Source organism: Solanum pennellii, chromosome 5, assembly GCF_001406875.1.
Source record: "Solanum pennellii chromosome 5, SPENNV200".
Lineage (NCBI taxonomy): Eukaryota > Viridiplantae > Streptophyta > Magnoliopsida > Solanales > Solanaceae > Solanum > Solanum pennellii.
This window is the reverse complement of record NC_028641.1, coordinates 1503648-1517618: the sequence shown is the minus strand read 5'-3', so window position 1 is coordinate 1517618 and position 13971 is coordinate 1503648. Positions and strand designations below refer to the sequence as shown.

The following is a 13971-nucleotide window of genomic DNA, read 5'->3' as shown; positions in this document are numbered from 1 at the left end:
TTCAGATCGGAGGTAGAGGATACTTATCATTTGATAACGTTATAGATTTTAGTGATATTTATAAAAAAGAAATATGCTAAAATATAGATTCTGGATGGTAAGTACTCCTCATTTTTAGAGGCAATTACTAGTGATAATATAGAGAAATAAAATTTAATGACGGTTAACTAATAACGATAAAGAATCTAACACTGTTTATTAGTAATGTGTATATTTATTGATGCTAAAATCTACTTTTGTTGTAGTGTACATGCGTTTTTACTTGGAAAAAAAAACGTTGTCATATTCAATAATCGTAATTTTAATAAATGATTGATGATAATTTAAATAAAAATACAATAATTAGGTTATAAACTAATCAAATTTCTTCTCAATTTAATTTGATGCCTTTTTGTTGATTATTTTAACACCCCTAATAGAGACCATTATCATATGTCTAGGCAAATAAATAAATAAAATATAAATATTGTGCACGTATGGAACTTTGCCTATTTGGAAATTTTTAATGGAAATGACAAATTAAGGCAGCAATAAAATAGAGTGAATAAATATATATAAAGTGGATAAAGGTAGGTGTGGTAATTTGGTAGGTAAATGTACATATCCATCACTTGTGTGATGGCACTTTGCCACTCAAAATCTAGTTTGTTTTTTTTTCAAATATTTTAAAAGGTTAATAATTTATTTGTAATTCATATTTATATCACGTGTAACGCTCTAATTTATTAGTGATATAGTCTGCTCTGAATCTAGGTCTACACGGCTTTAAAATGCGTCACTAGAATGTAAAATATATGCTTACTCACATATTTAATATCTCTGTTGTGTTTTGTTGATACAAGACTTCTTGTCCTAAGATAAAGTGTTACATAATATTTGTATGTTATTAAATTATTATTGCGTAAACCATGATGTTAATATATATTCTTACCTTGTTATAACTTGTTCACCATAAGTTAATATGATTTTATGTAATAAATATCGAGTGTAAATAAATATTTATAAGGTAAAGCCTTACTCAATATACTAAATATATACACCATATTCCTTAATAAATGCATGATATATATATATATATATATATATATGTATATATATATATATATATATATGCTTAATCATGATTAATTAATATACAATATTATCCTATTAAATAAGTTAATCAAGATAAGTGATATGATTTTGATGTAATATACAACAATATTTGAACATGTGGTAATTACTGGAACTAGTATTAAATATACCTTGAATGGTGACAGTATGATTATTTAATCTTGCACATTTAGTTGTTTTTACAACAATTCAATTGCATAAGTATATAAATTCAAAAATAAAAATAAAAATTGAGATAAATTTAAACTTGATTTGGTTCTCTCATATTTAAGAATCCATTCTTTAAAAGTAAGCCAAGCAACAAAAAAGGGCAAAGGTAGCTAAGGGATGGGGAGTTATAAATATAAGTGTTCCTCTGAGTTTATAAATTGATCAAATTAATATTTTACCATTCAAAAATAGCGTAATTACTCTCTATAGTTATAGTTTGACAATTACACTTTGTAGCTACATGTTATAGAGAGGAGAGAGACGAGAGAAACTGGGAGAGAGAGGAGAGGGGCGAGAGAGGCTGAGAGAGAGAGAAGAGAGGCGAGCGAGAGAGGCAAAGATGGAAGAGAGGTGAATTATAAATGCATATTGTTTAAATAATTGTATATTATACATATGTATTTGTATAACGACAAACGAAATTGGGAGAGGTAGGAGAGAGGCGAGAGAGAGAGGACAGAGAGTGGGAGAAAGGTAAATTGTATATGTATATCGGTTAGATAAAACTGTATATTATCCATTTGTATTTGTATATTCTGGTAAATTATACATATATACAACGTGGTTAATTATACAAACTCAAAATCTGCCCACGTAATTAATGTATAATATTAAACACGAGTGATAATTATAACAAACTATAACTATAATAAATAATCAAATAATATAAATTTGTTCAACCGCGTAATTTTTTCCTTTATTCTTATTTTTTCCCAATTTTGTGGGCTTTTTAATTGGAAAGCAAAATAAAAACAATTACTACCTAATTAATTTTTTTTAGGACCTAAAATATTCTCAAAATAATTGAAATTGATATAAAAATATTTTTGTTAACTTATTAGCCACAAAGTGCTCTTGGAGTAAACTTTGTAGTCCTTATTTACACTTTATTCACAAAGGCCCATTAATTGAATTAATTAATTTTCTCATTTAATACGTGATATATCTTATTCTTTAGAAAAATTAATTAACTAGAATTAGTTTAATCCAACCCGAATCCCCCAACCTGACCCAACTAAAAACCCAATTATTTTTAACGTGAAAAATCTATTAATCTAAAATACATTTGGCGTAACTCAAATTCACAATCTTCGAGTTGAAAGTGAAGAGTTTTTACCGTTTGAGCAACATCTTCTTGTCAATAACTACCTAATTACACAAACATTCCAACCATGTTTACTAATTCTTCCTATAATTTGAAACAATACATATTATCTCAATAATTAATAATTTCATATTAAATTTCAAGTTGAATACAACTAGATGCAGCTATCTTTGTGATCCGATATATACAAATACATAAAGAGAAAGAGACAAGCTAGAAATACAGATAATGAAGATGAAGATATAAAAACGAAACCGAATTTTGAAGAGGATTTGTGCATCCCATTTCTAGATCCACTCGAAAACCCAATATGGTGTATTACGTTGGTAAAAATGCTATAGTTCTAAAAAATTATGTCATGCTAAATGTCACAAATGACAATTTTTTAAGAACAATTGTCAAATAATATTTCTAAGTTTCATTTTGCTAGTTATGCTAATGTATACTCTAAAAAAATAAAATAACTTTGATTTTATCATTTATAAAGTTCAATTTTAACTTTCAAATATTGAGTTTAAAATATTTGAGTTGAGTGGAGGGAAAGAAGTAGATTTTTCATCATTTACGATGTATTGAATGGAGGGAAACAAATCTCATAATTTGATTCTTTTCGAAAAAATAGCAAACAAAATTTCCTTCAAAATCTTTACTTTGAAAAAATCTAAAACTCCTTGCCTTTTCCTTTTACTAAACGATTAAAGTAAATCGTGACGAGTAAAAATAAATGGATTAATTTCGTAACGAACTTTATACTATAATATATAGGGTTATAGGTTACTAATTTATCAAACTTCATAATATAATTAACTCTTTTCTTATATATGACAAAACTGGTCAATAAAAATAAAAATCTATTTTAATAATAAATAACAAGTAAAAATGAAAAAAAAAAGTACGTCATAAAGCTAAACGTGATTTTTTTTGAATGTTAAAAATTTGTAATATCGAATTTGAATCCACTCAATCAATGTTCAATCCATAAACTCTAAGATCTTCAACCAAACATAAAATATGATAATTCTGAAAAAAATCTGAACTCCTTATCTTTTTTTTTTACTAAATGATTAAAGTTAAACCGTAACGAGTCTCCTTATCTTATACTTCGCACCGAACGAAGATCTCAAAGAATTGCAAATAAAATTTCCTTCAAGATCTTTCTTTTGAAAAATCCAACCCCCTTATCTCCTCCTTTTGCAAAAATGACCAAATAATTTTATTTTTTAAAAATAACTTTATTGGACCAATGATCAAAGAATTCATCATTTTTTGTTTTGTTTTGTCTTCTTCTATATTGTGTTCACGTGACCTTCCTCTTTTCTTTCTACCTCGAGACCCCCCACACTCCCAAACTCTCACTTCTCTACTACCCAACATCCTAGGCAGTTGTGGTAATAGTTAAAAGAATCTCAACCCCAAATCAAGATTCAAACATTTCTCTTTTTTCTACTTAAAGATTCAATCTTTTTCTTTCTTTGTTGGATTCTGCTTTTGAATGGCTTCAGTAACTAGTAGGAGTTCATCATAACCATGTCATTTTTAGCATTTTTGGTTCAACCCCAAATCAAGATTTCCCTTTTTTTACCTCAAAGATTCAATCTTTCTTCCTCTTTGTTGGATTGTGTTTTTTGAATGGTTTCAGTAACTTGTAGGAGTTCAGCATAATCATGTCATTTTTAGCATTTTTGGTTTAACCCCAAATCAAGATTTCCCTTTTACTCCCCAAAGATTCAATCTTTCTTTTGTTATGTTGGATTTTGCTGTTGAATGACTTCAGTAACTAGTTGGAGTACAGCATAATCATGTCATTTTTACCATTTTTGTCTTTCTTTCTGTTCTTGGTTTTCATTCTTGAAGCAGCAGCAGCAGTTCATAGCTGTTTAAAATCTGAAATCTCATGTCCACCTTTTGCTTCTTTTCCCCCTTTTCCTTTTTCTTCATCTCCTGGTTGTGGTCATCCTTCTTTTCAAATCCAATGTTCACCTTCACATGCTGTTATTTCAATCAATAACTTGTCTTTCTCTTTGCTTCATTATGAATCTACTTCTTCAACTCTTCTTCTTTCTCCAGCTTCACTTTCACAAAATGAAATCAGCTCAGTATCTACTGATTCCAACAACTGTTCTTTGCACCATAGATCCATTTCCCTTTCTGGTTCACCATTTAAGGTTTCTGATTCATCTTGCTCTAGGCTTTCTGCTCTTAGGCCATGTCCACCTACAAATCTCCCTAATTGTAGTCACTGTCCATGGCAATGTAAACTTATCAAGAACCCACTTCAGCTTCTGCATGAATGTGGATTGAGACACCATTTTGAGTCTGATGAAAGATGTCAAAGTGACATTCTTGGGTTTCTTGATGGTTTCTTGAAAATGGGGATTGAGGTTGAGTGGGATGAAGAACAAGATTCATATTTTACAAGCTGTAGGACTTGCAGAGCTAGCAGTGGTGTTTGTGGATTCAATTCTTCACACCCAAAGAAACCATTTTTATGTTTTCCATCATCACAAGTTAGGTACTCACCTCCTTTGATTCGACAAAAAAGCGCGAATCGTGTAGTTATGTTGTCAATGGTCTTTCTATTAGTGTGTTTTCTGGTTGTTTTCTCTATTGGATCTTTAATCTTTCGTTCAAGAGGTAAAGGGGCTGGTTCAGAAGAAGATCCCACTATCATTTACCTTCGTAGGCATCGATCAGCTAGTTTACTTCCACCAGTTTTCCCTTATGAGGAACTTGAAAGCTCTACAAATCACTTTGATCACAAGAGGAAACTTGGGGATGGAGGATTTGGTTCTGTGTATTTAGGGAATCTTGATGATGGTAGGCTTGTTGCAGTAAAGCATTTGCATAAGCATTCCCCCACTGGTACCAAAGCTTTTTCAACAAAGTCATTTTGTAATGAAATCTTGATTTTGTCATCAATCAATCACCCAAATCTAGTCAAACTTCATGGCTATTGTAGTGATCCAAGAGGGCTTCTTTTGGTTTATGACTATGTTCCAAATGGTACTCTTGCTGACCATCTACATGGTAACAAGAACTTGTACAAAAAAGGTTCTTTAACTTGGAGTTTAAGAGTTGATATAGCACTACAAATAGCAATGGCAATTGAGTACTTGCATTTCTCTGTTGTTCCACCTATAGTTCATAGAGATATTACATCAACCAACATTTTTGTAGAAAAAGATATGAGGGTAAAAGTTGGTGACTTTGGGCTATCAAGACTCTTAGTATGCACAGATACATCAGTAGCATCTGGTGATTCTACTGGTGAAGTTTGGACAGGTCCACAAGGAACTCCTGGTTATTTAGATCCTGATTATCACAAGTCGTTTCGATTGAACGAAAAAAGTGATATATATAGCTTTGGTGTTGTGTTGTTGGAACTAATAACAGGCATGAAAGCTGTAGACCAGAAGAGGGAGAAGAGGGAAATGGCATTAGCTGATATGGTAGTTTCAAGAATTCAAATGGGGCTGTTGCAGCAAGTTGTGGACCCTTTTTTGGTGGTGGATGGTGAAGCAATGGAAGGTGTCGGTGCAGTCGCGGAGCTAGCATTCCGATGTGTAGCAGCCGATAAGGATGATCGGCCTGATTCAAGAGATGTGGTAGCAGAATTGAGAAGGATAAGGGGCAGGACAAGAGGAGTTGGAAGTGGTGGTATTTTGAGGACTTCAAATTCTAGCAACATGGTGGTTCCTGATGGGATTGGTCTAATTGACTAATTAGTCTATTATTTGGTAAACAGAGTTAATCGATATCTATACTGACCAGAAACAGTCAGTGTCATAGATATAACGATAACTGTGTTGATGAGAGGTAGCCGATATAGTATGGTTGTGAGGTACCAACATCTCATTGAATAATCCTCTTTAAGTGTAAATGTGTATTGTACATGTGTGTGGGTGTGGGGGTGGGGTGGGGTGGGGTACTTTGGACTGAAAAGGTGTCAGTTGAAGTATTTGTTTGACTGTATTAAAATGGAATGTTAATATATCCCACTTTTTTTTTACTACTTATGAAATTACTTTTTTTGTTTCTTGACTTAGCTATGATAATAATTGAAGATGTTATTACTCAAAACTCAATGCTTAAACAAGTACTTGTAATTTTGGTAATTGTTTTAAGACACTATATTGATTCTAGTTTTGAGAGAATGAAAAAAAAAATGGTTCCTTATATTTGATGGTAGGTTCAAAATAGTCCCTTAAGTATACACTGAACAAAGTTGAATCGATTATTTTTTCGTTAAGAGTTGAAGGGAACTATGAAAAATTAAGAATGCATGTGCTTAACTTGTCAAAACCAACTAGTCACTACCATTAGTGACACTATTTTCATGTCATTTTCAACACAAAATTGGAGCTATCAAAGTTTTGGATATCTATTTGGGAAACATCCACATGGATCAATTTGACTTTTTTTGCAAGTAATTTTGGCAAAAGGGACAAGGAATAACCTTGTGAGTTAGATAGTACAAACATTATTGGCCAACATTGATGGCACCATCTACTAGTCAATAAAGTTAGGTCCCCTCAAAATCACAAGTGCTATAGCATGTGCTATTTCATTGACAATTCAAAGAACTACTTCATTTATTCAAGATATTGTAAGTTCTTTCTCTATCTGTGCTGGTGAAAGATAACATGTACATGAAATCAACAATCTGATCTGAACATCATCGTTATGAAAAAAAGAGATTATTTAAGGACTTCCGAGTTTAAGTCTTGTTCTCCCTACAAGTGTCTCCGCCCTCACCAACGATAGAATTGGCTTGGGGGACACTGCTTATAAATAAATACACAACATGGAGAGACTTTACTACACATTCTACTAGAGGAGAGGGATACAAGAGGTGAAAATCACTAACATTTAAGAGATGGAAAAGAGTTTATTTTGGATAGTTATCATCCTTTTGCCAAGATTAGTTGAAGTATGCACCTTCCAATGACTGAGCTTTTTTGCCTGCTTGTATAGCTTCTTGGTTTCTCGACATTGATGAATAACCTTTTTCCTGAACCAACAAGCAACAGTTATACATTATAATCCAATTCCTTCTCGCGGAGGACAAATCAAGGCTTGAAAAGTTGGTTTGTCGAGCAAGAGGAGAGAAAGATGAACAATGATTTATCGAGAATGACTAGAAAGGTGTACACAAGGCCAGATATAATTTGATTATTGTGAACAAATTCAATATCTTCATAGATAGAGCCAATCATTATCGTCGACTGTAGGGTGGATGGAATCTGATACATAAGTCAATTAATAAAAGAACAGAAGAAACTTCTCATTCTACATTGTGCATGCGCCGACTTATTTTTAATCCTCCTTAATATGCAACTAGTGCTCTATGCCTTACAACTTGATAGCATCAAATTTGAGCCTTTAGAAACCTTATGAAGACACTAAATATGGAGCATTGAAGCATAGGATATTTTATACTTGGAATGTGCTTATACTTGTAATTACATATGTACAAGAAAGAACACTCTTTATTGGTACATCATTTTTTTCATCTCACCTTCATATATACATAAAACACTGTGAATTTACTGCAGAATTTGGAGATACAAAGTCGAGGTAAACAGTAATTCATAGTAGAATGTGCAATCCACGAGGTACGTGTTTGATAGACCATTATCGATATGATTTGTCGATGAATGTTAGAAAAGAATAAAGGCTTATGTGAGGCAATTTAAACACCTGGATAAGGAGCGCTAATTCTAAGAGATGGCAGTGAAAAGGGCAGTTATTCCTGAACAATACACTCATCTTAGAAGCTAAAACTATGGATCAGAGAGCCAAGACATACCAGGAGGCGCCACAAGAACGGGGTTCCTTCCCTCTTTTTTAGCTGCATCTCTATTGCCTCAATAGCTGCGAGTTCCAAAACCACAACTCAAGGATAAGTGACTACGAACTTTTAAGATTAGACAAAAATAAGTGTATACCAAAGAGTGAGGTTTGAAGGGTAGCAGAGAGATCCTAAGATCAAATTTCCTTCTTTATCAAAGAGGCCATACTTTTTCTCGCAACCCTACTTTGACTACTCTTTTGAGCTGACGGTCTATAAGAGACAACCTTCCTACCTCACAAAGGTAGGGGTGAGGTCTGTGTACATCCTAATCTTCCCCGACCTCATTTGTGGGATTACACTGGAAATGTTGTAGTTGTTGTTCTTAAAGAGGCCATACTCCATTTTACAGGAATAAAAACAATCACCACCAACGGAAACCTCTAATAAGAATTTCTTTCAAAATGGAAGCTAAATGATCTAACCTTTTGTAGCCCGACCACTGTTTAGCAACATAGTGATCCAAACTTCATTAAAAACGTCAAGCTGCTCGTCTGATGCTCCAATAATCTGCACAAGGTAGTATTTTGCTAATCATTCATGAAACAAATAAAATAATGCTAAACAAACAACATAAGTACCCCTTGTCATGTTCAAACAACCTTGTAGTCAATGGCATCAAATGTTTGTCCGAGCAATTCCAATGCCCGTTCATTTTCACCCTTACCATATTCGAATAACACTTCTGCAAGCTAAAATAAAAATATAAAGAAAGAATTAAAAGTTAAAAATTGAAAGAAACAGTTTTTATCTATCAAATGTCAAGCGAACAATTATTAAATGAATCAATATTTTCAAAGATGTGATTGGCACGAGAATCAAGCAACAGTATAATCAATACTCCCTCCATTAAAATTTGTTTGTTTTACTTTCCTTTTTAGTCTGTTATAAAAAGAATGTCTTCCTTTTTTTGGCAACTCTTTTATTCTAACTTTCAACACCGCATGTTACTGTTTACGGCCACAAGATTAAATGACATTTTGGTACCTTCTATGCATCTTTAGTGATCACAAGATTCAAAAGTCTTATAAATCTTGAAACCAAACAAACAAACTGAAACAGAGGGAGTAAGTTTAAACAGCACTATGTTTTCATCTCCCCACAGCAATCAGCAGAATGAATCCTTTGGATCTAAAAAAGGCCCAAGTTGTAAAGACAGTAAAACGCATTAGGAAAATCTTTTAGTATTAAATAAAAAAGAATCTTTTGCTATTGAAAGAGGAAAGAAATTGTGAAGTGCGAGTACATTTTCTCCAAGATGTAATGCAGAATTCAGTAAATAGAAAAAGGGACAAACCAGCACAGCTCTCTGCATATATTCTCGTTTTTTCTTGGTCATGGTAGAAATTCTACAGGAAAGCACAAAATTATCAGAATAGGTTGGACACAGCATAGTTATGAGATTGGAAAGAGTGACAATCCATCCTGACCTGGACTTTAAACCCTCGAGTAACTCATCTGCTTTAGAAACTTCACCTGTATAGGATAGGGCCCATAACACCAATACATCCAGGTGCCATTCAAGATACCAGAAAGCCTAATATAGAAGTGGCAGCACAAAGACACAGAACATTTAGTTTTTATTACATTGTATAGACAGAAGGGGAAGAGGACCGCACAATGTAATTGCTAAATGGAAGTTCATAGTAATGCAGATCAAGTTTACAGTTCCAATCCGAAGTATCATTAACATTAATCTGAAAGGAAATGATTCATGAAAAAGCAAATGACACTGGAAGAATGAAACCTGATTCATATCATTTATCTATTTTCTCAACTGATTGAAGATTTTCTTCATCAGTTTTATTCTATTTAGTATGGGGTTACGGAGGACCTTTCTAAAAGCATGTATTGTTAAATATCTTAAATCAACACCTTTTATTTCACAATAATAATAAGTATATCAAATTTGTTCCATATTTTTTCATGAAGTCTTTGATGATTAGCTAAACAAACTAGCTTGTCATCCGGTTTTCCACATTTCAAAGGTAGGAAAGACATACATATCCCAACTTAAGTGAATATGCATGCAATTATCCTATAACCTAAAAAAAGAAATTAACATGCTTCTGCACCTGAACTCACTTTATCTGTCAGACGATCAGCTAGGATCTTTAAACGGTCCCCAAATATATTAATCCCACCTCGTATATATACACGGAGTAACAAACCAACAGCATTCAAGTACACCTGCATGCCAAGAAAAATGTAGCTCTCAGCATATTTAAAGAACTAAAATGCTCTTTGACTACAAACAACTAACTTACTTCGGCTGAACTGGCATCAGTTCTTTCCAACTCTTTCCAGATGTTTTGATCATAAACATCTCTTACTTTTTCCATGGGCGAATGACCTTCCATATAACAAAGCGCAACATGCCACCAATTGTGTGTATACCTGCAATATCCTAATGGTTAGCTTTTAAAAATACTATATTCAGAGCCGAACTAGGAGTGCTTTTATCAGGTTCTGTGCATACATAAAAGATGACAAAGAACTCCAGGTTCTTGAGCACTCCTCCATAAATTGTACTGCTTCTTTAAAACGACACTCATACTGATAAACATGACAGAGCTGCAAGGAGATTGTGATAAAATAAGCAAAAAAATAGGATGCTAGAATATCAGTGAATGAATAAAATGCATTTCCTCCGGCAACAAAATGATACAAACTACACCGCCAATTCCATCACAATAAAAAATTACGTCCATGCTTATTGTTTTTCTCCTAGGATAAAACAATAGGAAGATATTCCCTCAAATGGGACCTTTGTTAACTATCTGTAGTATTATGATGACTGGACTAGCAAATAAAAGTTTGTAATGTGCAATGGATATTTCACTAGTTGGGATAGAGGTTAATGGTTGATGGTACAATTACACGGTTTGTTCTGTGCAGAAGATTTTCACGAGCTTGGTCTGGTGTTTGCCAGCAACCTTTGTAACCACTTTCTGGTTTGGATGCTTATATGGAAATATAGGGATAAACAAGCTTTTTGGCGGAGCCAATACAACTAGTTTAGTAGTGAGGCATAGAAATAGTTATAGTTGATAAATTTTGCAGAGTAAACTCAAGCATATATAATGCCACAAATGTGTTTGTATCAGCTAGAAAGGAAAGAGTAACTTGCAAACAGGAGTAACTCACAGCATGGTGTGTCCAGGCATCTTCACTATCAATCTCAAAGCCTTTCTTTGCAGCTTCTTTTGCCTCCGCATATCGACCAAGCTCTAATAGGGCAAAAGCGAGCATGCCATAAATGTATCTTCCATGTTTATTTACTGGTAGGACCTGTAGGACAAAATCAAGAAACTTTACTAGGAATAATTGCATAAAAGGAATCAAAACTCATTTTTAAAGAAATGACTACATTAGTCACTCCTATTATGGATACTTAACCTCCAGATATAATGTCTGATACAAGTTATTACATATTTATTTTATTGTTTTTGTTTCTTAAGTTGTCTAGGAGAGGAAGAAGTCAAGGAAATAGTTAGTCAATATGGTATGAACCTGTTCAACAAGTTTCAGAGACAAATCAGGGCGACCCATGTAGAAAGAGAGCACTTGAGCGCGCTTTACCGTGACCAGATCTCTTGGGAAATCCTTAAGCAGCTGCAAATAGGTAATGCATATATATCAATCAAGAGATTACACTGAGATCATCAAGGCAAACTCATAAAGATACTAAAATGGATACATGATGACAATTGTCACAACCTACTATTTGTCATTTGTCTTTTTGACTAATTCATCGTACAACATCCTTATGGTTTTAAAGTATCAGATTCTTAATTATTATTATATGTCAAAGACCAACAAAATCAGATACTCCTTGACAAGATATTTTCTGATTCAATGAAGACCAAATTTGAATTCTCGAAAGATCGCTAAATAACAGTTACTGTCTGATGAAACTGAACTGGGATTCAAATGATAATTGGAGTTGTTAAAAGAACATAAAACAGAAGAATGGATAGGACTATTTGAAACTTTGACACACTATGATTTAATGGGAATACTAGCTAATTGAAACTAGGTCACGTATTCCAGCCATGAGAGCAGTCTCTTACAGAAATGGATAAGGTTGCATACAATAGACCCTTCCCCGAACCCTGCGATAGCGAGAGCTTAGTGCCCCGGACTGCCCTTTTACTAGCTAATTGAAACTATTACAACTATTCATAATGAGAAGCTAACAAGACACCATTGTAGTAGAACAATAAAATCAAAAACAAAACATACAGCAATAAAAGAACCTACCTTTAAGTGTAGTTCAATAGCCACATCATCATCTCTATTAGGTAAAATCAAATAACTTACTACCTCAAAAACCACTTTCTCATACAAGCTAGCTTGTTCCTAAACAAAGAAAATTAACAACAAATAAGTAAAACCAAACTCCCAAATACAAAAATACAAACCAAAAAGTTGCAAAATTTGTACTAGACAAGACTTGGCAGCTTCAAGAAGTGGCATAGCACGCGAAGAATCAGCAGAACAAAGAAAATGAGCAGCCAAAATATTAGCCAAAACACAAGTTGGGTCTTGTTTTGGAGCTTCCAATATAACTGACCTCTCTCTTCCATAGCTAAGTACCTAAACCAAACCTCAAGAATCAAAGTTCACACAAACCCAAAATCAATAAAAATCTAATCTTTCTACTCAATACTGATAAAAATCTGATCTTTTTTACTCATACTGATAAAAATCAAGCAAATATGAAAAGGGTACCTGATGATAATAAGAATTAATGGCAGATATGCAAGAATCAGAACTAGTCTTCACTTGATAACCCCATTTGTCTACTTTGAATTCTTCCATTTTCTTGAAGTTGGTGGGTTCTTGTTTTTGATTTTGGAGAGTTTTTTTTTTTTTTTGCATATATAAGAAAGATAAAATAGTAAAACGTGGAGGTTTTGCTTTTGGATAGCAACAAAAATTAATTTTGGTGTGTAATGTTGCTTCTTGATTAGGATAGGTTTTGTTTTTGTTTTAGTTTCTATCCATATAAAGAATGTTTCTTTTTCTTACTATTATATCATATGAAAAATGTCTTTTTTTTAATTTCTGATTCTGTGATTCGATTCTGATCTTATCTTTACTTGAGACCTGATATTGATGTCAGATTTCATATTAGAGATTCAATCTTAATCTCATCAAACTCCTGATACCTTTTGAGTCGTGAGATCGAGTCTGAGGTTGGTGCCAAGTCCCGTGTTGATTCATGGTCAGGAGTAATTGAGTTATGAGTCTAGGTTGAGTTTCGAGTGTGGGAGGGTCCCAAGTCGGACATGTTAGGGTCGGGGCAGGTTAAGTTTCTAGTTGGTTCCTAGTTTGGGGTAGGTCTTTAGACAATCTTGGGTTGAGTCCCAAGTCGGTTTGGGGGAGGGGTAGGTTTTGAGGTGCTAGGATTGAGGGGCGTTTGAATGAATTAAGCGGTGAGATTAAAAGAGAGTTTAGAAATTTTTTTTTCTTCTTTTGACAATAAGTCATTTTTCTTAAACTAAAAGCTATTTAAAAAATAATTTTTAAAATTTAGAAGAAAAAAAATATATATTTAATTACACAAATATGATAAATATTAGTAGATAAATTTATAACTTTATATGCGATTTTTTTTCCGGCTATGCTTTAAATATGGTCCCAAAATAGGCTATTTGTGCACTTGTTCCAAAAGTGCTTTTCTCAT

At 33.2% G+C, this 13971-nt stretch overlaps 2 protein-coding genes across 2 annotated transcripts; one reads left to right on the top strand and one right to left on the bottom strand.

Annotated features, from left to right (window-relative positions):
- The first annotated feature begins 3759 nt into the window (after positions 1-3759).
- Positions 3760-6435, top strand: LOC107018463 (LEAF RUST 10 DISEASE-RESISTANCE LOCUS RECEPTOR-LIKE PROTEIN KINASE-like 1.5). The gene has a single exon (XM_015218953.2). It carries the CDS (start codon positions 4228-4230, stop codon positions 6148-6150), a length of 1923 nt encoding a protein of 640 aa, XP_015074439.1. The 5' UTR covers positions 3760-4227; the 3' UTR covers positions 6151-6435.
- A 567-nt stretch (positions 6436-7002) lies between these two features.
- On the bottom strand, positions 7003-13207 carry LOC107018679 (tetratricopeptide repeat protein 38). Its single transcript, XM_015219222.2, has 14 exons — positions 13014-13207; positions 12726-12878; positions 12543-12641; positions 11793-11894; positions 11427-11570; positions 10759-10853; positions 10547-10676; positions 10365-10469; positions 9710-9816; positions 9577-9628; positions 8882-8971; positions 8705-8789; positions 8238-8302; positions 7003-7439 (listed from the first exon to the last, which is right to left on the bottom strand). The coding sequence occupies exons 1-14, from the start codon at positions 13161-13163 to the stop codon at positions 7350-7352; spliced, it is 1467 nt and encodes a 488-aa protein (XP_015074708.1). The 5' UTR covers positions 13164-13207; the 3' UTR covers positions 7003-7349.
- Positions 13208-13971: the final 764 nt, after the last annotated feature.

Bases quoted from the DNA above. Each gene is read 5' to 3' on its own strand.
- LOC107018463 (XM_015218953.2), top strand. From the start codon at position 4,228: ATGTCATTTTTACCATTTTTGTCTTTCTTTCTGTTCTTGGTTTTCATT.
- LOC107018679 (XM_015219222.2), bottom strand. From the start codon at position 13,163: ATGCAAAAAAAAAAAAAAACTCTCCAAAATCAAAAACAAGAACCCACC. The intron at 12,879-13,013 runs GTACCCTTTTCA...GGTTTGGTTTAG, and splicing joins TTAATTCTTATTATCATCAG to GTACTTAGCTATGGAAGAGA. The intron at 12,642-12,725 runs GTACAAATTTTG...TTCTTTGTTTAG, and splicing joins AAGCTGCCAAGTCTTGTCTA to GAACAAGCTAGCTTGTATGA.